The sequence below is a fragment of the Xiphias gladius genome, chromosome 15, assembly GCF_016859285.1.
Source record: "Xiphias gladius isolate SHS-SW01 ecotype Sanya breed wild chromosome 15, ASM1685928v1, whole genome shotgun sequence".
NCBI lineage: Eukaryota > Metazoa > Chordata > Actinopteri > Istiophoriformes > Xiphiidae > Xiphias > Xiphias gladius.
In genome coordinates, this window is record NC_053414.1 from 3,264,870 (window position 1) to 3,281,361 (window position 16,492).

The 16,492-nt window shown below is 45.4% G+C and overlaps 2 protein-coding genes across 2 annotated transcripts in view; one reads left to right on the top strand and one right to left on the bottom strand.

Moving 5' to 3' along the window:
- Positions 1 to 18: 18 nt before the first annotated feature.
- On the top strand, positions 19 to 13,126 carry gtpbp2b (GTP binding protein 2b). The gene is made up of 12 exons (XM_040145159.1): positions 19 to 387; positions 2,003 to 2,029; positions 2,667 to 2,851; positions 4,317 to 4,428; positions 4,595 to 4,792; positions 5,762 to 5,936; positions 7,158 to 7,377; positions 7,745 to 7,880; positions 8,384 to 8,442; positions 9,287 to 9,458; positions 10,480 to 10,644; positions 10,722 to 13,126. Exons 1-12 carry the CDS (start codon positions 121 to 123, stop codon positions 10,920 to 10,922), a joined length of 1,917 nt encoding a protein of 638 aa, XP_040001093.1. The 5' UTR covers positions 19 to 120; the 3' UTR covers positions 10,923 to 13,126.
- A 188-nt stretch (positions 13,127 to 13,314) lies between these two features.
- LOC120799787 (apoptosis-stimulating of p53 protein 2-like) overlaps positions 13,315 to 16,492 on the bottom strand; it is a 31,663-nt gene continuing 28,485 nt past the window's right edge. Inside the window, exons 18-19 of the mRNA XM_040145155.1 lie at positions 15,566 to 15,765; positions 13,315 to 14,979 (exon numbers count right to left, since the gene is read on the bottom strand). Coding sequence (XP_040001089.1) covers positions 14,938 to 14,979; positions 15,566 to 15,765 — 242 coding nt within the window. The 3' untranslated portion in view covers positions 13,315 to 14,937. The remainder of the gene's footprint in view (positions 14,980 to 15,565; positions 15,766 to 16,492) is intronic.

The window sequence follows — 16,492 nt, forward strand, 5'->3', positions numbered from 1 at the left end:
ATGCTGAGTGGAGCGCATCCTCCGCTGCAGCTGTTCTCCCGGGCAGGCCGTGTGTTGTGGGAGATGCGATGTTGGAAAAGACAGCGTTACTTTCATCATCGTCGTTAACATTACTATTATATGTTATTTCATTACCGTGAGTTCAGGCTGCTCCCGGCGATCCCCCGTTTTCAGGCTGACATCCTGAGCTCAGCGATGGTGGATTTGCCCGAAAGTGGTGCAGTGTCGCCCGGACACAGCAGACACGGACAGGGCTCCGGCTCCGGTAACAACGGGAAGAAAACGTCGAAAAAGTCGCGAACGAGGAGAGGCAGGCGAGGCAGGAGAAGAAGAAATAAAAAGAACAACAGGAACAACAAAACACCTCCACCGTATTTACCACCGGAGGTAGCTACCGTTCTTGATCCTGGGGATTATCGGGACATCCAGCCCGCTAAACTAGCCAGCTAGCTGGTGGTGCTGCGGTAAACTCTAGCCAGTCGCGGGGTGATTGTTGCTGCATTTTGTTTACACCAGACTAATAAAATATCTATAACATGGCGTCATTAGAGTTAGACTTTATGCAGGAGCCTCTACTGCCAATATCTGCCGTTATCGTCTGGTGAAAATGTCACGCCAAAACTGCACTCAAATATCTGACAATTAAAAATGTATTCGTCTACATGGTTAAGTCACAGAGGCCATAGAAGTTGACTCAATACCTCCTCTGAAAAAACAATCCCCAAATAATAATTCGGCACACGATGCGACAACATCAGTGTTTGATTTACTATTTTTAGATTCCAACTTTTGGAAAAGTGAAACAATGAAAGCTACCACTGACTAAAGTTCTGTTCTGTGGAAGAAATCTGGACTAACCGTTTTTAAAACAGATATTATCCTAATGAAATAAGTGTCGCCAGGCGAAAGGATTGTATTCCGAATTGAAACGTTAATCCTTTTGATAACGGAAAAGGTTCAAGTCAAGCATTATTTATTAATTCGCGTTTTCTTAATTAAAAGAAAGCTCAAATTGCAAGAATAGTTAATTGAATCAGGTCGAGATTCTCTCCTCGCCATGACTGGGCCCCGCAGTGTGACCAGGCGCGATGCTAGAACAGTTACTGAAAATACCCTTTGTCTCTCACCTCGGTCAAATCCAACACCAGACCTTGACAGCTCTCTGAAAACAGAGAGCTTGACCTCGCTAGAGTTGAGCTCGGCCCCTGGTGTAGTGACAGTGGCTTAGGCTGGGCGACCAGGGGGGCACTGGCACACTTCTCAAAAGCATCAACAGAAAATGTTCAGAAAGTTTCAATGAGCATCATAACAAGCGCATGAGCTAGAGGATTTGAGAGTTTTCTGTTGTTGTTTGAAGTCAAGAAGAGTGGTAATAAAGACAATGGCTAAAATGTCTTTTCCACCTGTTCTGTAAATAAGATACAACATATACACAGGACAGCTTGGAGATTTAAAAGGTAAAAGTGACATATTGGTGTTTTTATCTGACTCTGTGTAAGACGGACAACTTGCTATTTCTCAAAAGGTTTCTTTCTGTACAGAGAGAAACTTTTTACGTTTTTTAAAATTGAAAGTAGGAGGAAGCAAAGACGAACATTACAGCCCCGTGTGATAGCTGAACACGTGACTCCGACACCATGGGCATTACTCTGCTGCTGTATCAGCCAATGGATGTTGAACCTGCTCCCATGCAGACACATTGGAGCATCAGTGAGGTCCAGCACTGATGTTGGGTGATAAGGTCTGGCTCGCTGTCGGCGTTCCAGATTATCCCAAAGGTGTTGGATGCAGGGCAGTCAAGCTCCTCCACGCCAAACTGGGAAAACCAGTTCTTCATGGAGCTGGCTTTGTGCATGGAGGCACCGCCATGTTGAAACAAGGAAGAGACAACCAGGGATGTCCACACACTTTTGGCCATGTGGTGTGTATGATGGGTAGTCTTTTTGACATTAGTTTGTTGTTAACTAATCTCATCTCTCATTCTGTCTTTCTCTGTTTCCAGGCTGAAGAAGGAAACATTGAATATAAGGTAACTTACTTGTTTTTTCCACAACAAAGTCTGGAAAAATTTGGTATTATTTCATGAAAAATTATCTAAATAGTTTCTGATAATCTACAGATTACTTATTTGATTCACCAGATAATTTTTTGGTCTATACAGTGTAAAAATACCCAAAGTGACCAAGGTGACTCCTTCAGATGTCTCCTTGTGATGACCCAACCGTGGAAAACCTAAAGATATTGAGATCAGAATCATATTCGACAAAGAAAAGCAGAGAATGCTGCAAGTTGAGACCCTGGAACCAGGGAATATTTGACATTTCTTTACTGCTTTTGCTTGAAAAAAATGACTGAATCTATTAATTGATTATTAGAATAGCTGCTGATTATTGTTTTGTTTTTTTTGTCGATCGACTAATCGTTTCAGTCGCTCTAGTTACCAGCTATGTTTTGGCCAATCCACTGATTATTTGAATGCTCGTTTTAGCTCTGTTTGTTTATACGGTTGGTTAGTTCCATTTAAAACAAACCGATCGGGTTTTATAACCTCTTCACAATGTTTTGTCTGCAAAATTCCTAATTTGTAAAGTAACTAGTAACTAAAGCTGTCAAATAATTGCAGTGGATTAAAAAGTACAGTAGCTCCGTCTCTGCTGTCGTCGTAGCTGAAGCTGGTGAACCCCACTCAGTATCGATTCGAGCATCTGGCCACGCAGCTGAAGTGGCGTCTGCAGGAGGGCCGCGGCGAGGCCGTCTACCAGATCGGAGTGGAAGACAACGGCCTGCTGGTCGGCCTGACCGAGGCCGACATGAAGGCTTCGCTCAAGACCTTAAGGAGGATGGCGGAGAAGTAGGTAGCCTCATACGTGTTCGGAGTTTGTCGGATTTAAAAGGTCAATGTGAGCCCGGAACGTGGCAGAACTTTCTTCAGTCGTTAAGGAACATTTATTCAATAATTGTCTTTAGTTATTTATCTCTCTTGAGGGTCTCAGTCACTTCAGTGCAATAAGAAAAACATGAAAACAGTTACAGTTGACGTAATCCATCGCAGTTATGTTTTTGTGTGGGTGCACGGATACAAACAAAGTACAAGCTACTGTTTGTTGTTGGAAAATAACAACGTTAATGACAAAAAAGAAAAAGAAAAGTAAAGTGCATTTGCCACATCGGAGAATTCAAACATGAAGGATTTTCAAAACAGTCCTTCCTCGCAGCTGCGGTAAGAGAGGCAGCATTTAGTTACTATGCAGTTACAGAGCTGGAAGAGACTTCTAGAAGATTTGACTCTATTTTGGCCACTTTGAAACAGATCCATGTTAAATACTTTTATGGTGTCTGCTGCCTTTAACCGAAGCTTAAATCAGTTAATTGAGTTTTTTCGTCACTTGGAGGAAGCAGAATAAGCTGATAAAACATCTGACAAATAAGCAGCTTACCAAATCATTGTAGCAAAAACAGGTCATTAGTCCACATCCAGCAGTTACACAGCAACATGTTGATTCATCTGGATCTGGTGTTTGTCCACCTGATGAATCCAAGTCCACCACTCCCTCTGTTTTAGCTCTGGTTTTGGTCTCCACCAGCTCCTGAGGGAAACATCTGGCTCTTTAGCTGCTAAATGTTCCACCGTGTTCACCAGCTGGTCTCTGACTGGGTCTGTCTACTGTTTGCTGCTGAGCAGGTAGTGGACGGTGGCTTTATCAGAAAACAGCCGCTGCCGCTGCTGCTGCTGCTGCTGCTGCTGCTGCTGGAAACACTTGAGACTGAACCAGACAGGACATGTGGCGTAAAAACCAAAACTAGCAGCTAAAAGAGGCTTAAATGTTCCGTGGAGTCATAACTATGAGTGACCCCTTCTGAATTACATAGAGTCATTTGCCCTACTATTAATTTAAAGATACTGATTAGTGCAGTGCTCAGCATCGTCCACCTTGACCTGCCCCTTTACCTATTTAGTTACTACTTAGTTCTTGTCCCTTCAGTATCTTTTGAAATGGTTTCTAATGTTTTGATTTGCATTTTATTGTTTTATACTGCATTTCCTTTTTTAGTATCTTAACGTTACATAAAGCACTTTGAATTGTCTTTGAAGTACCACATGACAATAATGTAACTCACAAAAAAAAAGTAGTTTACCGTGATGGATAATTTACCTCAAGCACGTTTCCAGTCACTGTAAGTTGATTTTTCCAATGCACTTATAATGCAAGATTTAAAAAAAACCAAAGTGGTAGAAACTGGCTCTTTATATCGGCCTTTTCTCGTCAGCTGTCATCTGTCTGATCAGGTTTTGTTTCTCTTGTGTGCCTCTTCAGAGTCGGGGCGGACATCACTCTCCTCCGAGAGAGGGAGGTGGACTACGACTCGGACAGAAACACTCGGAAAATCGCAGAGGTCCTCGTTCGAAAAGTTCCCGACGATCAGCAGGTGAGATTCTGTCCTCCGGGTACCTCCCTGGTAACCCCGATGGAAGTCGAGTGACCCAGAGCTTCTTCATTTGACCAAAGTGTGCGGACGTCTAATGTCCATATTCGAAGACTAAATACAAACACCTGATCCCTCTCCCCCGACACGCTGCTGTGGACGGGGACAGTTCCTGGACCTGCGGGTGGCGGTGCTGGGGAACGTGGACTCGGGGAAGTCGACCCTGCTGGGCGTCCTGACGCAGGGCGAGCTGGACAACGGGCGAGGCCGAGCGCGGCTCAACCTCTTCAGACACCTGCACGAGATCCAGACCGGACGCACCTCCAGCATCAGCTTTGAGATCCTGGGCTTCAACAGCAAAGGAGAGGTGATCACACTGACACGTCCCACCGAAGACACAGAGACAGTGCATGCGATAGTAGTTAATGGCTTTCTTGACGAGTTCAGTGTTTAACGCTGTGAGGGTATTGTCATCTATGTCTCAGGACGTAATGTATGGAACTTGATATAAAAAAAATCAGACTCATCTATGGCGTTGACATCAATGCGTTTGTACAAACTGGTGCAGATCCAGATAATAATCCGGATCTGGTGGAAGAAAATACTGAATCCACGCCAAACGCACAGTTGCACTCACTGTTTTATGACAAATCATTTATGGCATCAAACTACTTCCTTTTTCCTTTTATTTTTCTAGTTCAAGAGCTGGACAGACGTGTTTAGGATTGCTTGGCCTCGACGGAGACTCTTTCAGAGTCCAAAGCGGAAAGCTTTGGTTAACAAAACTACATAATATGATAAAGAGCTGTGCAGTTTAACATAACTGGATGCAGTATCCCTGCAGTAAACGCTGCCTGCGTAAAGCTTGTTACAGGGATTTCCCAATTAGCTTCTTTCTTCTTCCACCTCAGCCTAAGCATGTGGTAGTGATCTACTTTTGCCCACAGTGATCATTCAGTTTCATTTTTGGGTTTTTTTGCCTTGCTAGCAACAGGGCCAGAAGATGGCAGGACTGGTTGCTTGTTCTTTCTGTCCGTCCACTTCTTAGTCCAGCAACTTTGGTCCAGAGCAAAAGTACCTCACGACTCTACTGTAAAATTGGCTGTTTATATTTATTGTCCCCAGATGATGATTTCTAATGGGGTTTTTTTTTGACTCCAGAGGCCAAAACGTTTAAAGATGCACAAGAAATATGAAAATCTAATGGGCAGACTGCCACTGAATTTACTGAGCGCATTCCAGCTCCCCAGAGGATGAAAGCATTAGATTTGAATGACCTGATGCCGAAGTAAAATCCTCTGTCCGCGCTTTCTCACCATCGCGTCGTGTCGTGCAGGTTGTGAACTACAGCGAGTCTCGGACGGCCGAGGAGATCTGCGAGAGCTCCTCCAAGATGATCACGTTCATCGACCTGGCCGGACACCACAAGTACCTGAAGACCACCATCTTCGGCCTCACCAGCTACTGCCCCGACTTCGCCATGCTGGTGGTGAGCGCCAACACCGGCATCGGTGAGCTGCACCCACGCAACCGTTACTACCGTAAAGCAGTTCTGCCCAACGATCTGTAGGTTCCCCCACAATGGTACGACACAGAAGAGCATCTGTGGTGCAAGAAACACAACAGCGTCTCCCCTGTCTCCTCACAGTACACCGGTCCTCAGCCTTGTGCTTGACATGCTTGTGAAAAGTTTGCTGATGGGGAAACAGAGCCTGAACCTTTGTTCTGAATTGTTTTGCTCGGAGTGAAATAAATACGATATGCTCCTCCACTTCCAGTGCTGGAGGGGACATAAAAAGTCACCACTAGGGGTCAGAAGTGGACAGTTTTAAGACGAGCCCGGAGCTGGAGGAGTCAGTCGGATGTTTTGTCTGTGCAGCGGCAGAGAGCTTTTTGTCAGTCATTTAAACCTTCCAGGTCAGGATGTAAGGTTTCGGTATCTTTTTCAAATTTCACAATGACCGACCGTTATTCTCATTCTCTGTCAAACCTGCAAACAGCTGCGTTGTTAATTCTTCTCCTTTGCTTCAATCCAAGAGTTCAGTGAGGAGAAGGGCAGCGTAGTTATGCCCATGACATACTGTAAGATGAGAATATTAGCAGTTTTTTTTTTATTACCATTTAATCTGCCAGTTACTTTCTTCATTAATTGATTCATTGTTTGGTGGATGACAAAATGCCTGTAGCAATTGCCCCGTGTCCAAGGTGTCTCCTTAATAGGTCTTCTTTTGTCCGATCAACAGTCCAAAACCCAAATATATTCAGTTAACTATCAAGTAGGACAAATAAAAGCAGCGAATCCTCACATTTGAAAAGCTTCAACCACGGTATCGTTTGTTTGAGTTACGACTGAAACAAAGAACCAAACATCAGAGCGGTTGCTGAATCATTTTCTGTCGACCTGCTGATTGAATGTTGCGGCGCTAATCTTTCTGTATTGCACAGTAACCAATCATTCTTCTCTCAGACTCTCATACTTGCAAAACTTTATTCTTCAAATTTTGTTCCGATCCTGGAGCTCAGTGAGGAGAGGGAAATGTGGCGGCGTTCAGATTCCTCTTGTTACTATCAGCTACTGTGAGAGGATGATTTTACAATGCATCGACTCCTTCAGCAGAAGTGTTGTGATTCAAGGAGGAAAACGCAAATCAAACACACGATAACTGTAGAAAGACTCTAGGATTCATTTTGATGTGAGCGGTCTCTCAGTGTTCCCCCTCTCCTCCGTCCAGCCGGTACCACCCGGGAGCACCTGGGCCTGGCCATGGCGCTGAAGGTTCCCATCTTCATCGTGGTGAGCAAAGTGGACCTGTGCTCCCGCGGCACCGTGGAGCGAACCGTCCGACAGCTGGAGCGAGTCCTGAAGCAGCCGGGCTGCAACAAGGTCCCCATGGTGGTATCGAACCCGGACGACGCCGTGACCGCCGCGCAGCAGTTCACTCAGTCCGCATGGTGGGTCCACACACTACTGTTATACTGCTGCCTCCAGTACTACATCCAGCACTGCTCCCTAAAAATCCCGCAGACAGAGCTCCGGCGTCCCGGATCAACTAGTCTCCCCGTGAAGTCTCGCCGGGACGCGTTGGTAGTTGCCCCTAGTGACGGCACATGTTGAAAACTGTCCCCGTGATTCCGTAGTCCTTGTCCTTTTCATCTAAACGTCACAGCGTCAACTTCTTGAGTGAAACCAAAGACAGTGCACAAAGTATCAGAAACACAGAGTATAATTAAAGTTTCCATTGTGTGTGTGTGTGTGTGTGTGTGTGTGTGTGTGTGTGTGTGTGTGTGTGTGTGTGTGCGTGTGTGTGTGCGTGCGCAGCATCACGCCCATCTTCACCCTGTCCACCGTGTCTGGGGAGAGTCTGGACCTCCTGAAGGTTTTCTTGAACATCCTCCCTCCACTGAGCAACAGCAAAGAGCAGGAGGAGCTGATGCAGCAGCTCACCGAGTTCCAGGTAAACACACACACACACACACACACACTGTGAACGTCACTCTGCATTGTGCTGCTACCAGTCGACACATAAATGAATTTGTGATGTGATCTGTGTGGTATTTACCTTTAAAGAGGGCTTTCAGGTGATACAACTCATCCTCTGGTGTCTGATTTCCAGCCTGGAAATCCATGGAAAAGCCCTGGAATGTAAAAAAAAGCATCACAAGACCCCGAATTCGTTTTTGTTCAGACTGAATGTCGACTCTCTGAAGCTTCAGCCAACAGTCTCTCCACAAGTTACAGCAATATGACGTGTTTTTATTGATTCCGTTTCTGTCTTTCACATCAAGTCAAAATTCATAAACAGCCATAAAAGATTAAGAGACGAAAATGATACAATTAAACCCACATTCTCTGAAATACAAAACCATGAAAGTTACAAGAAAATGTACGAAAGTAAAAACTTTGAGTAGAAAATAAAAGAAGAAGACTTCCTTCATGTGTGTGTGTGTGTGTCTGCAGGTGGATGAGATTTACTCAGTTCCTGATGTTGGGACTGTGGTGGGAGGAACTCTGTACAGGTGAGAAGACTTCAGAGATCCTACTGGGGTTTGGAAGGTCTGGATCATGTTTCAAGGTTTGGAAATGATCCGAAAAGTCTGAAAAGTACAAAAAGTATCGTCTTTTTATTCCTGTTGTTGACCTAAACTCAGCCACGGGGACCACGGTCTTCAGACGCCAGATCCAATCAAATCCAACCCAAATCTTCAGTCTAGTTTAAAAATGGAGAATAAAGACACCAGAAACGGCCGTAGCCCGGAGTTGTGACTGAGAAAGGCTGGAATGTTAAAAAGCAAAGCGTCAGACTGTTATCAGAGGGATTACAGGCTCGGCTTTGGACTCCTCCACCGAGCGTGTGAGCTCTTCAGCGTCATTGGGTGGAAACAGTGAAGCTCCGCATCTGTGGTGGACCGTTAGGACCAGTGAGAGAGATCTGGTGAAGACAGCTGAAACATTTTGAGAGCCTGTAATAGATAATAACAAAAAGTCGGGCTTTATTTTTAGATTGTTTTCCGGAAGTTTCTTTTTTTACTCAAAACACTGAGATGTAGATTTCCGATGTATTTTTCCTCCATACGTTTCTGTCAGGCGTGTGATGAGGCTTCCCTCGTAGGCGACGCTGGTCACATAAGACTTGATACAGGGTTTGCAGGGGGACACGAGTAAACTTCCGGATAAGGAGACCTTTGTAAATCTGTAGCAGCCGTTCAGTGGGCTTCAGGTTTTACTACCTCTGCCTCTAGAACCGGTCTCTGTCGGGTCTTAGTTCGGGGAAAGGCGAGTTCTCTGTTGTGTAACTGCTCTGATTTGAAGCGCAGTGTTTTGCAGTAGCGGCACTGACTGTGTGTGTGTGTGTGTTATCAGCGGAGTGTGTAGGGAGGGCGAGCGGCTGGTGGTCGGTCCGACCGACGAGGGCCGTTTCCTGCGTCTGAAGGTGGGCAGCATCCAGAGGAACCGCTCGGCCTGCAGGGTGCTGAGAGCCGGACAGGCCGCCACGCTGGCTCTGGGGAACTTTGACCGCTCGCTGCTGCGCAAGGTCAGAGGTCGCGTGGCCGAAAGACTGTGTGTGTAAGGTGATGATTCCAGCTGACGGAGCTGCAGTTGGTTAATGGCTTAGTCCATCACCACCAAGTTTAATGAAGTTATTAGTTAAATATTTTTGCTTATTGTTTCAGTCTTTTTTTTTTTTTAAGCCAAAACAGTGGAACCCCCCCAAAAAAAAACAAAAACTTCTGTGATTCCAGCTTCTCAAATGAAAAGCATTTCCTTATTTGGTCAAATTTGCTCAAATATCACTGTAAACTCCATTTCTAAGAGGCCGTGTTCAGCAAAAAGTAGTCAACAGATTCAAATGTAAGGAAAACAGTTGTTAGTTCTGGCTGTAATTTGATTAAACATAGATGAAGGAAGGAATATGCAGCACGTAAACACAAATCTGGAACAGCGAAGATCCGGTGGTAAAGCCGGACCCACGACCCTCAGGCCCGTATTAGGTCAGCTGAGTTCTAGGGCCTGATCTTTCTGAAGTTTTATAAACAGATTTTACTCCCGTCCCTTTGATGGAAACCTAAAGTCGTTTAAACGACACTTTAAAGACGGAAAGTGCAAATGTTTTCGATGGATCTTCTCTTAGAAATCTCTTTTTGTTTTCCCTCCTTGACACTCTTGAAAACGAGATTTTATTTCTGGTTAAATAAAAGTCAAAGAAAAGTGTTGAGAGCGAACATTTGGCCGACACCCTGTAACGTGATAATACACACACCTCGGCTCTACACATTACACCTTTGTCTCTCAGTCTTTCATCCCTCCGCCAGCGCTGTTGTTTCCTGGTGTGTGTGTGTGTGTGTGTGTGATGAACCTTACATCCACCATTGCATCCTGCTACTCTGACTCTAGACTTTTAGGTTTGTGGTCACAGCAATGACGTTTAGAGAAACGCATGATGGTCATCAACACAGTCCGCAGGCTCTTAAAGTAAAGAAGGGACAAACGTGTGAAAGCCGTCCCGAGCTGCAGGACACGCCGCCGTGACGGTGATATCCGATTGGTCGTTGCAGGGCATGGTGATGGTCAGTCCCAAGATGAATCCGACCATCTGCTGTCAGTTTGAAGCCGCCATCGTCCTGCTCTTCCACGCCAAGACCTTCCGCCGGGGGTCACAGGTCACCGTGCATGTCGGCAACGTCCGGCAGACGGCCACCGTGGAGTGCCTTCACGGAAAGGTGGGTTTGTAGGCGACGGGGTTCTCCACCCCGCGCGTAACCACATCCCGTAACCTCCTCTCTCTCTGCCGCTGCAGGACGAGCTGCGCACTGGCGAGAGGGCCGTGGTCCGTTTCTGCTTCATCAAACACCCCGAGTACCTGCGACTGGGCGCCAAGATGCTCTTCAGGGAGGGCGTCACCAAAGGCATCGGCCACGTCACCCGCCTGCTGCCCCCATTCCAGAACCACGACCAGAACCAGAAGCAGAACCACGACCAGAACCTGCTGGAGAATTAAAAACTCCTCCTTCATCCTCCATCGCAGGGTCGACAGACGTTGAGCGCCGTGAGAACTCGGGCTGATCGGACGTCATCCATGCTCCTCTGATCGGGTTTTCTCTCCCGCCACGTGTCGGCGCATTAATCCGCTTGTCCCGGGTCTATAGTTATGTCCTCATTCGCTCCTGCCGCGATGTCAGCGTCCGTCATTCTCATCATCCTCCTCCCAGCAGATGTCTGGGTCTTGAGTTAAAGCTGGCCGGCCTCAGTGGACTTAAGCTGGACACTTAATCTGATGTTGGGCCACAGACCGATTTAACAGGCTGCTTTTCATCAGCGCGGCTGTCACGGGAAGGCGGGGGGATTATTTAGCGGAGGATTTGAGGAACGGTTTTAAAGCGTCACAGGGCCGATCTCTCGAGTGCTGTCGCCAGACGAGGAGAGGGGATGCAACCCTGGTACTCTGCCGCACAGGAAGTGTCGACCTCCCGGTCTCTACACGCTGGGACTGAGTTTGAAATGTGAAGGGAAGTTTCCTTTCAACAGTCTGAGGGGGATTTTTTGGATGAGATTTTCCTGCAGTTTCCTCAACATGACGATTTGAATGACTGATTCATGAAGCGTTCGTGGAGGCGAGATAAATCCCCATTTTGAATTTCACCTCGACTGCGCCGTTGGTGAAATTTGACACGCGAGTCGTCGACCATTCGCGATCCGTCCTCACAGTAGAAGAAACGAGGATCTAGGGTCCAAAATGGAGGAAGCTATCGTTTTAGCTTTGTCGCATCGTCGGGGTTTATAGAACTCCGCTCTGCTGGCGTATAAACTGCTCCATAGAAAAAGATGCAGGATGGTTTGCGTTCAGCAGGCGAGACGTCTCTTCTCTTCTTGTCCAAATCCAGACCAAGACAGCAGGATTAAAAGCTAACTTCCTGTTAAAAAAAGGGGGTTATTGTGGCTAGCTAGCATGTGACCTCACGTGCTTAGCATGCCGGTTCGGCCGCTACAGTAGCTCACCAACCAGCCCTGCGAGCAGCCCCCAAGCTTCCACTCACGAAGACGCGTGGAGGAACTTTACTGTGATATTCCCGGGCCCTTCGTTTGAGATCAGGTATTACTGACTTGCGTGCTGGATTTATTTTATTCCTTAGAGAGCACGAATTGGCCATTTGTGCGCACAAGTTTTTAAAAAACTACTCCCGACACGTCCAGGGCTCCACACGTGTTTAGACTGGTTTGAAGTAAAACGCTGATTGAAAAACCCACCAGCTCGTTGCGTCACGATGCTCTGCCTTTTTGCACTTTATTCAGTTTGAATCGTTACGGCGAATCGTTCCTGTCCAGTTAGTTTTGGCTCTGATCACCTACGGACTCACAAGTCCATATTTCTCCCCTTTTTTCCCCCCAGTCTATGAATTTGCAGTCCGGCCACACGTTGGTACGTTTTGTTTGTGAAAAGCAGGAACTGCGATCGATAAGGTCGATGTGTCGTCCAAAGCGTCAGAGAGATGTATCATTATGTAAATGTGTTTTGGGGAATAAAACGTTTCTTCATCTCCAAACGACGACACGTTCTCTGGACAAGAAGCAGAGGTTTTCTACAGGTTTTCCAGCTTTACGTTTCCGGCTCCGTTTGGTGGGACTCGTGCCGTCTGCTCGGCCCTTAAACTGGTGAAGCCTGCACATTCAGCATCTGCATTCACGCACGACCGACACTGAAATACTTTGCGTCTCGGTTTTCCCGTTTGTTCTATCGGTTCATGTTCAGTGATGATATAAAAAGTTTGTAGGTTTGATGTACCAGGCAGCCTTTTGCAGCTAAACATAACCTGCATGCTCTTTGACTGGCAGAAAAAAAGAACTGTAATCCTCTCATCTAAGATATAAAACCTGTGTCCAGTGAAGTGTTGAAGCAGTTTTTAACTTCATTTTTCGGAGGTTCTGTGCAGTTGTAAAAACCTAAACATCGAATGTACTTTCCATGGATCCCACGTAGCATTTGAAATTGCTTACTGTTCAAGTGTTACCGTAAAGTTACCGTCGACTTTGCACTTGTTCTGATGCTGCATGTGTGTCGGAGAGCCGCGTCGGCTGAGTCCGCAGCACCGCCGCCACGGCGTGGACGCTGTGCCGCGGGGTCGAAGCGTGACACGGCCTCATGCTAACGCTACGGCTGAACATTTAAACACTGAAGGGTGGATTTATCACGTTGTTTTTCCCGACCGTCCCTCTTGCTGATAAATAAACTATTACAGTGAAAATGTGTGAAAAATCTCGTCTCTGTGATTTTAGGTTATGTCTCTTTTTGCAGGATGTTTAAGTGGAACAAGGAGGAAAGAAGGTGTGAGGTATTTTTTATTTTATTTTGGAAAATGGTCCTTTCTCCATTCTCCCCAGAGTCAGGCATGAAGATGGATATCAGTTTCATCTCTGCCCTTCCAGCACAGACAGCTTTAGCTTAGCTTAGCACAAAGACTGGGAGCGGGGGGAAACTGCTAGCCTAGCTCCATCGAAAGTGAAACGAACACACCACGCATGCTTTGATTAACGGGCAGCTTTGCACTTAAGATGATCGGGCTTTTATGTTGAAAAATGTAATCATCTACCAGAGGATTAGGAAAATAATGAACTTCAGCTTTTTGGGGTTTTTAATGAGTTCAGGCCGATGTGGAACTCTGAATTTAATATACCACTATACGACATATCTGCCGATGCTGATTTTAAAGAAACTGAGTGAAAATATGACAAGTCAAAAGTTTCTGACTTTACTTGTTAATCTTTAAAAAAATGACAAAAAAAACTCTGTGCTGTACCGGAACAGAGACTTGTAAATAAAAATGACTTAATTAAATACAATAACTTTTATATTTAAAAAAAAACAAAAAAACAACAACTTTCATGCTCTTTCAAAACAAGTGCTTTTCCTTAACACACACATGCTGTATGGGCTCTGGGACATTAATGACACAAATTTGGAAAACGAACAGTAACAAATGGCAGCCTGTTCACACTGGGCTGAGCTGGATTTGATCAGACCTGCAAAACAAAAAAGTGCCCAACAAAACCTGGGTGCAATTTATTAAAAGAGATAAGTTAATAAAATTAAATTCCCTGCTTCAAGTTATTCTTCGCTGCGGAGCCCCAAAAGACACAGAAGGTATTTTTTAATCCTCTTCCAACAAGTTACTATCAAGCTCTTACCTGTTTGCAGGTTTATATCTTGTTCCTACAAGTTATTAGTTTGTTTGCACACATTGCCGTCTCATTCTTGCGAACACACACAAAAAAAAAAAAATGTTGGGACTTCTGGGGCTCCTTAACGTCGCAGCACTGACTCAGATGCATTAGAGGCACACCGCCTAAATTTGTGTTTTGTTATAATTCCAATATTATACCACATTTGGGAGCTATATTTGGTGGATGCCGTAAAAAACAAAAACGAAGGATTGTACCTTTAAATACTTTAACAAAGACAGAAAACCCAAAGATAGGGGCCTCGTCGTTCAAATGCAGTGTCCCAGGTTCTGCTCCAGCCTTGGGGACATTTGTTGCACATTGTACCCCCCCCTTTCTTGCCCCATGTTTCTTGTCTTTACGTCAGCTGTCGCTATTCCATGAAGTGAAAATAAAATCTAAAAAAGAACAGAAGAAATATCACAAGACGAACTCAAAAGAATTTCACATTCTGTTTGTGAGGCTCCCCGGCTCCTCCGTCGGAGGGAGGATAAATCAGCGACATGACTCATCGGCAAAAGTCGAAGGTCTAATAATATGTTCATTTGACCGCAGCAGGCAGATGAACTACTGTTTCTCCTGTCTCTGTTCTCCCACAGTTACACTGTGACATTCTTTGTGCTGAGGTTGAAGAACCAGACAGAGGTCCGATGGCAGTCCAGAAAACACCTGTCTCTTTCTTTTTAAACAACAACCCAGACGGTTTATGTCCCTGCTAAACATGTCCAGAGGTTTACTCGTCTGCTGCTCCTCCCTCACAGGAATATTTTGGTCTTTTGAAGGATTCATCAGCCGTTGGGTTAAGCCAGGCTCCTCTGCCGCGGCTTGATCCTCAGATACAGCTAGGAAATAAAGGGGGACAGAGATTTTCACTAAAACACCATAAAGATAACATTACACACTGAAACTTCTTACATAAGAATGTTAAGTAACAGATTCCCAGAGCTGCTTTTAAACCTGATTAAAAGAGATGAGCTTTAGGGACTGGAGGTGACAGCAGACTGACACTAGCAATTTAATGCTTTATTTTAGGGTCCCACAGTTTCCAAATCATTTCCTGGAAAGGAATTGGTATCTAACTAGTTTTTTCAGAGGGTTCCTAGAGAAAACTATGTAACTTGGTAATAATTACAAGGATAGTGGAGACAACTGGTGCAAATTCAAGTCATTCCTATTAATCTCTGGTCCTCGAGAATTCAGCTCTGTCAAGACTGTTTGCCATTGGTCAGGGGCTGAGATTCATGTGTCAAAGTTCACCAACGTTGAACTTCCCACAAAAAGTTTGTGTTGATTTACTTTGCCCCTGCAAGTGAGTCCACCAATCAAGGGGATTCAATGGAAATGAACTGATTTTGCAGTGGAATTTCGATGTTCTACAATCTGTCAACAGCTCTATGAGCTGTTCAAAGAAAAACTTAGTCAGTTTACCCCCAGCAGGTTGCGGGGGATGTAGCCCTCGCGGTCGCCACATCTTGCCCACCACCACTCCGTCTCCACCTCGACCTCCCGTCTCAGCACTGTCATGCAGTCGCCCTCGCTGAAGCCGAGCTCGTCGTTGCTCTGAGGCTCATAGTCCCACAGGGCGTACACCACGCCGCGGTTCATTACGCCCATCTTCTCCTGAACGCCTACCAGGAGGGGGGAAGAACCATTTAAAAACTGGATCATCTATCCAATGTGTAATTGTAACAAACAGTGTGGCAAAGTTACACCCTTGAAACCTCCTGAAGGACCCTGAAGCACTCAGTTATCTCTGTATTTAGCCCCATTACCTCCTTGGGAACCCTGGAACTCTTAAATGACCCCTGGAACTGACTCACTGTTTCTTAAAATCCCAAGTAGAACCCATGTAACATCATCATTGACCACAAACAACAATAAGGGAACCTGAAATCTGATCGAGAACTCCAGGAGATCACCATTGTCTAAACTCTAATGGGGGAGGAAAAAATCTGTGATTAGATCCTTATTCCTATTTGAATAACCTGAGTGAATTCACTTTTAGGGACACTAAGCATCCCTTATTTTGCTAGATTTCCCTTCAACCCCTCAAATAACCCTCTTTGCTGTGGAGTTCTCACAACCTACATAGACAACTTAACTCTTTAAGTTAGCCTGGAACATTCTTGTGACTTCTGAATCTCTGTGAAGAACCATAAAAAACACCCCCAGGGACGTCCACATGAACCAATAACCTACTTCGGAACAAAAGAGCCTCTAGAATGACCCATTGAACCTGCTTTAGGCCCATGGAACCTCAAATCTGCCAAAACTCCTATTCAGAACTTGTGACAGATCCTTAAGGATACCGAAAAACTTCCTCAAGATCACAGACTCTTTGTCAAAGATCCTGAA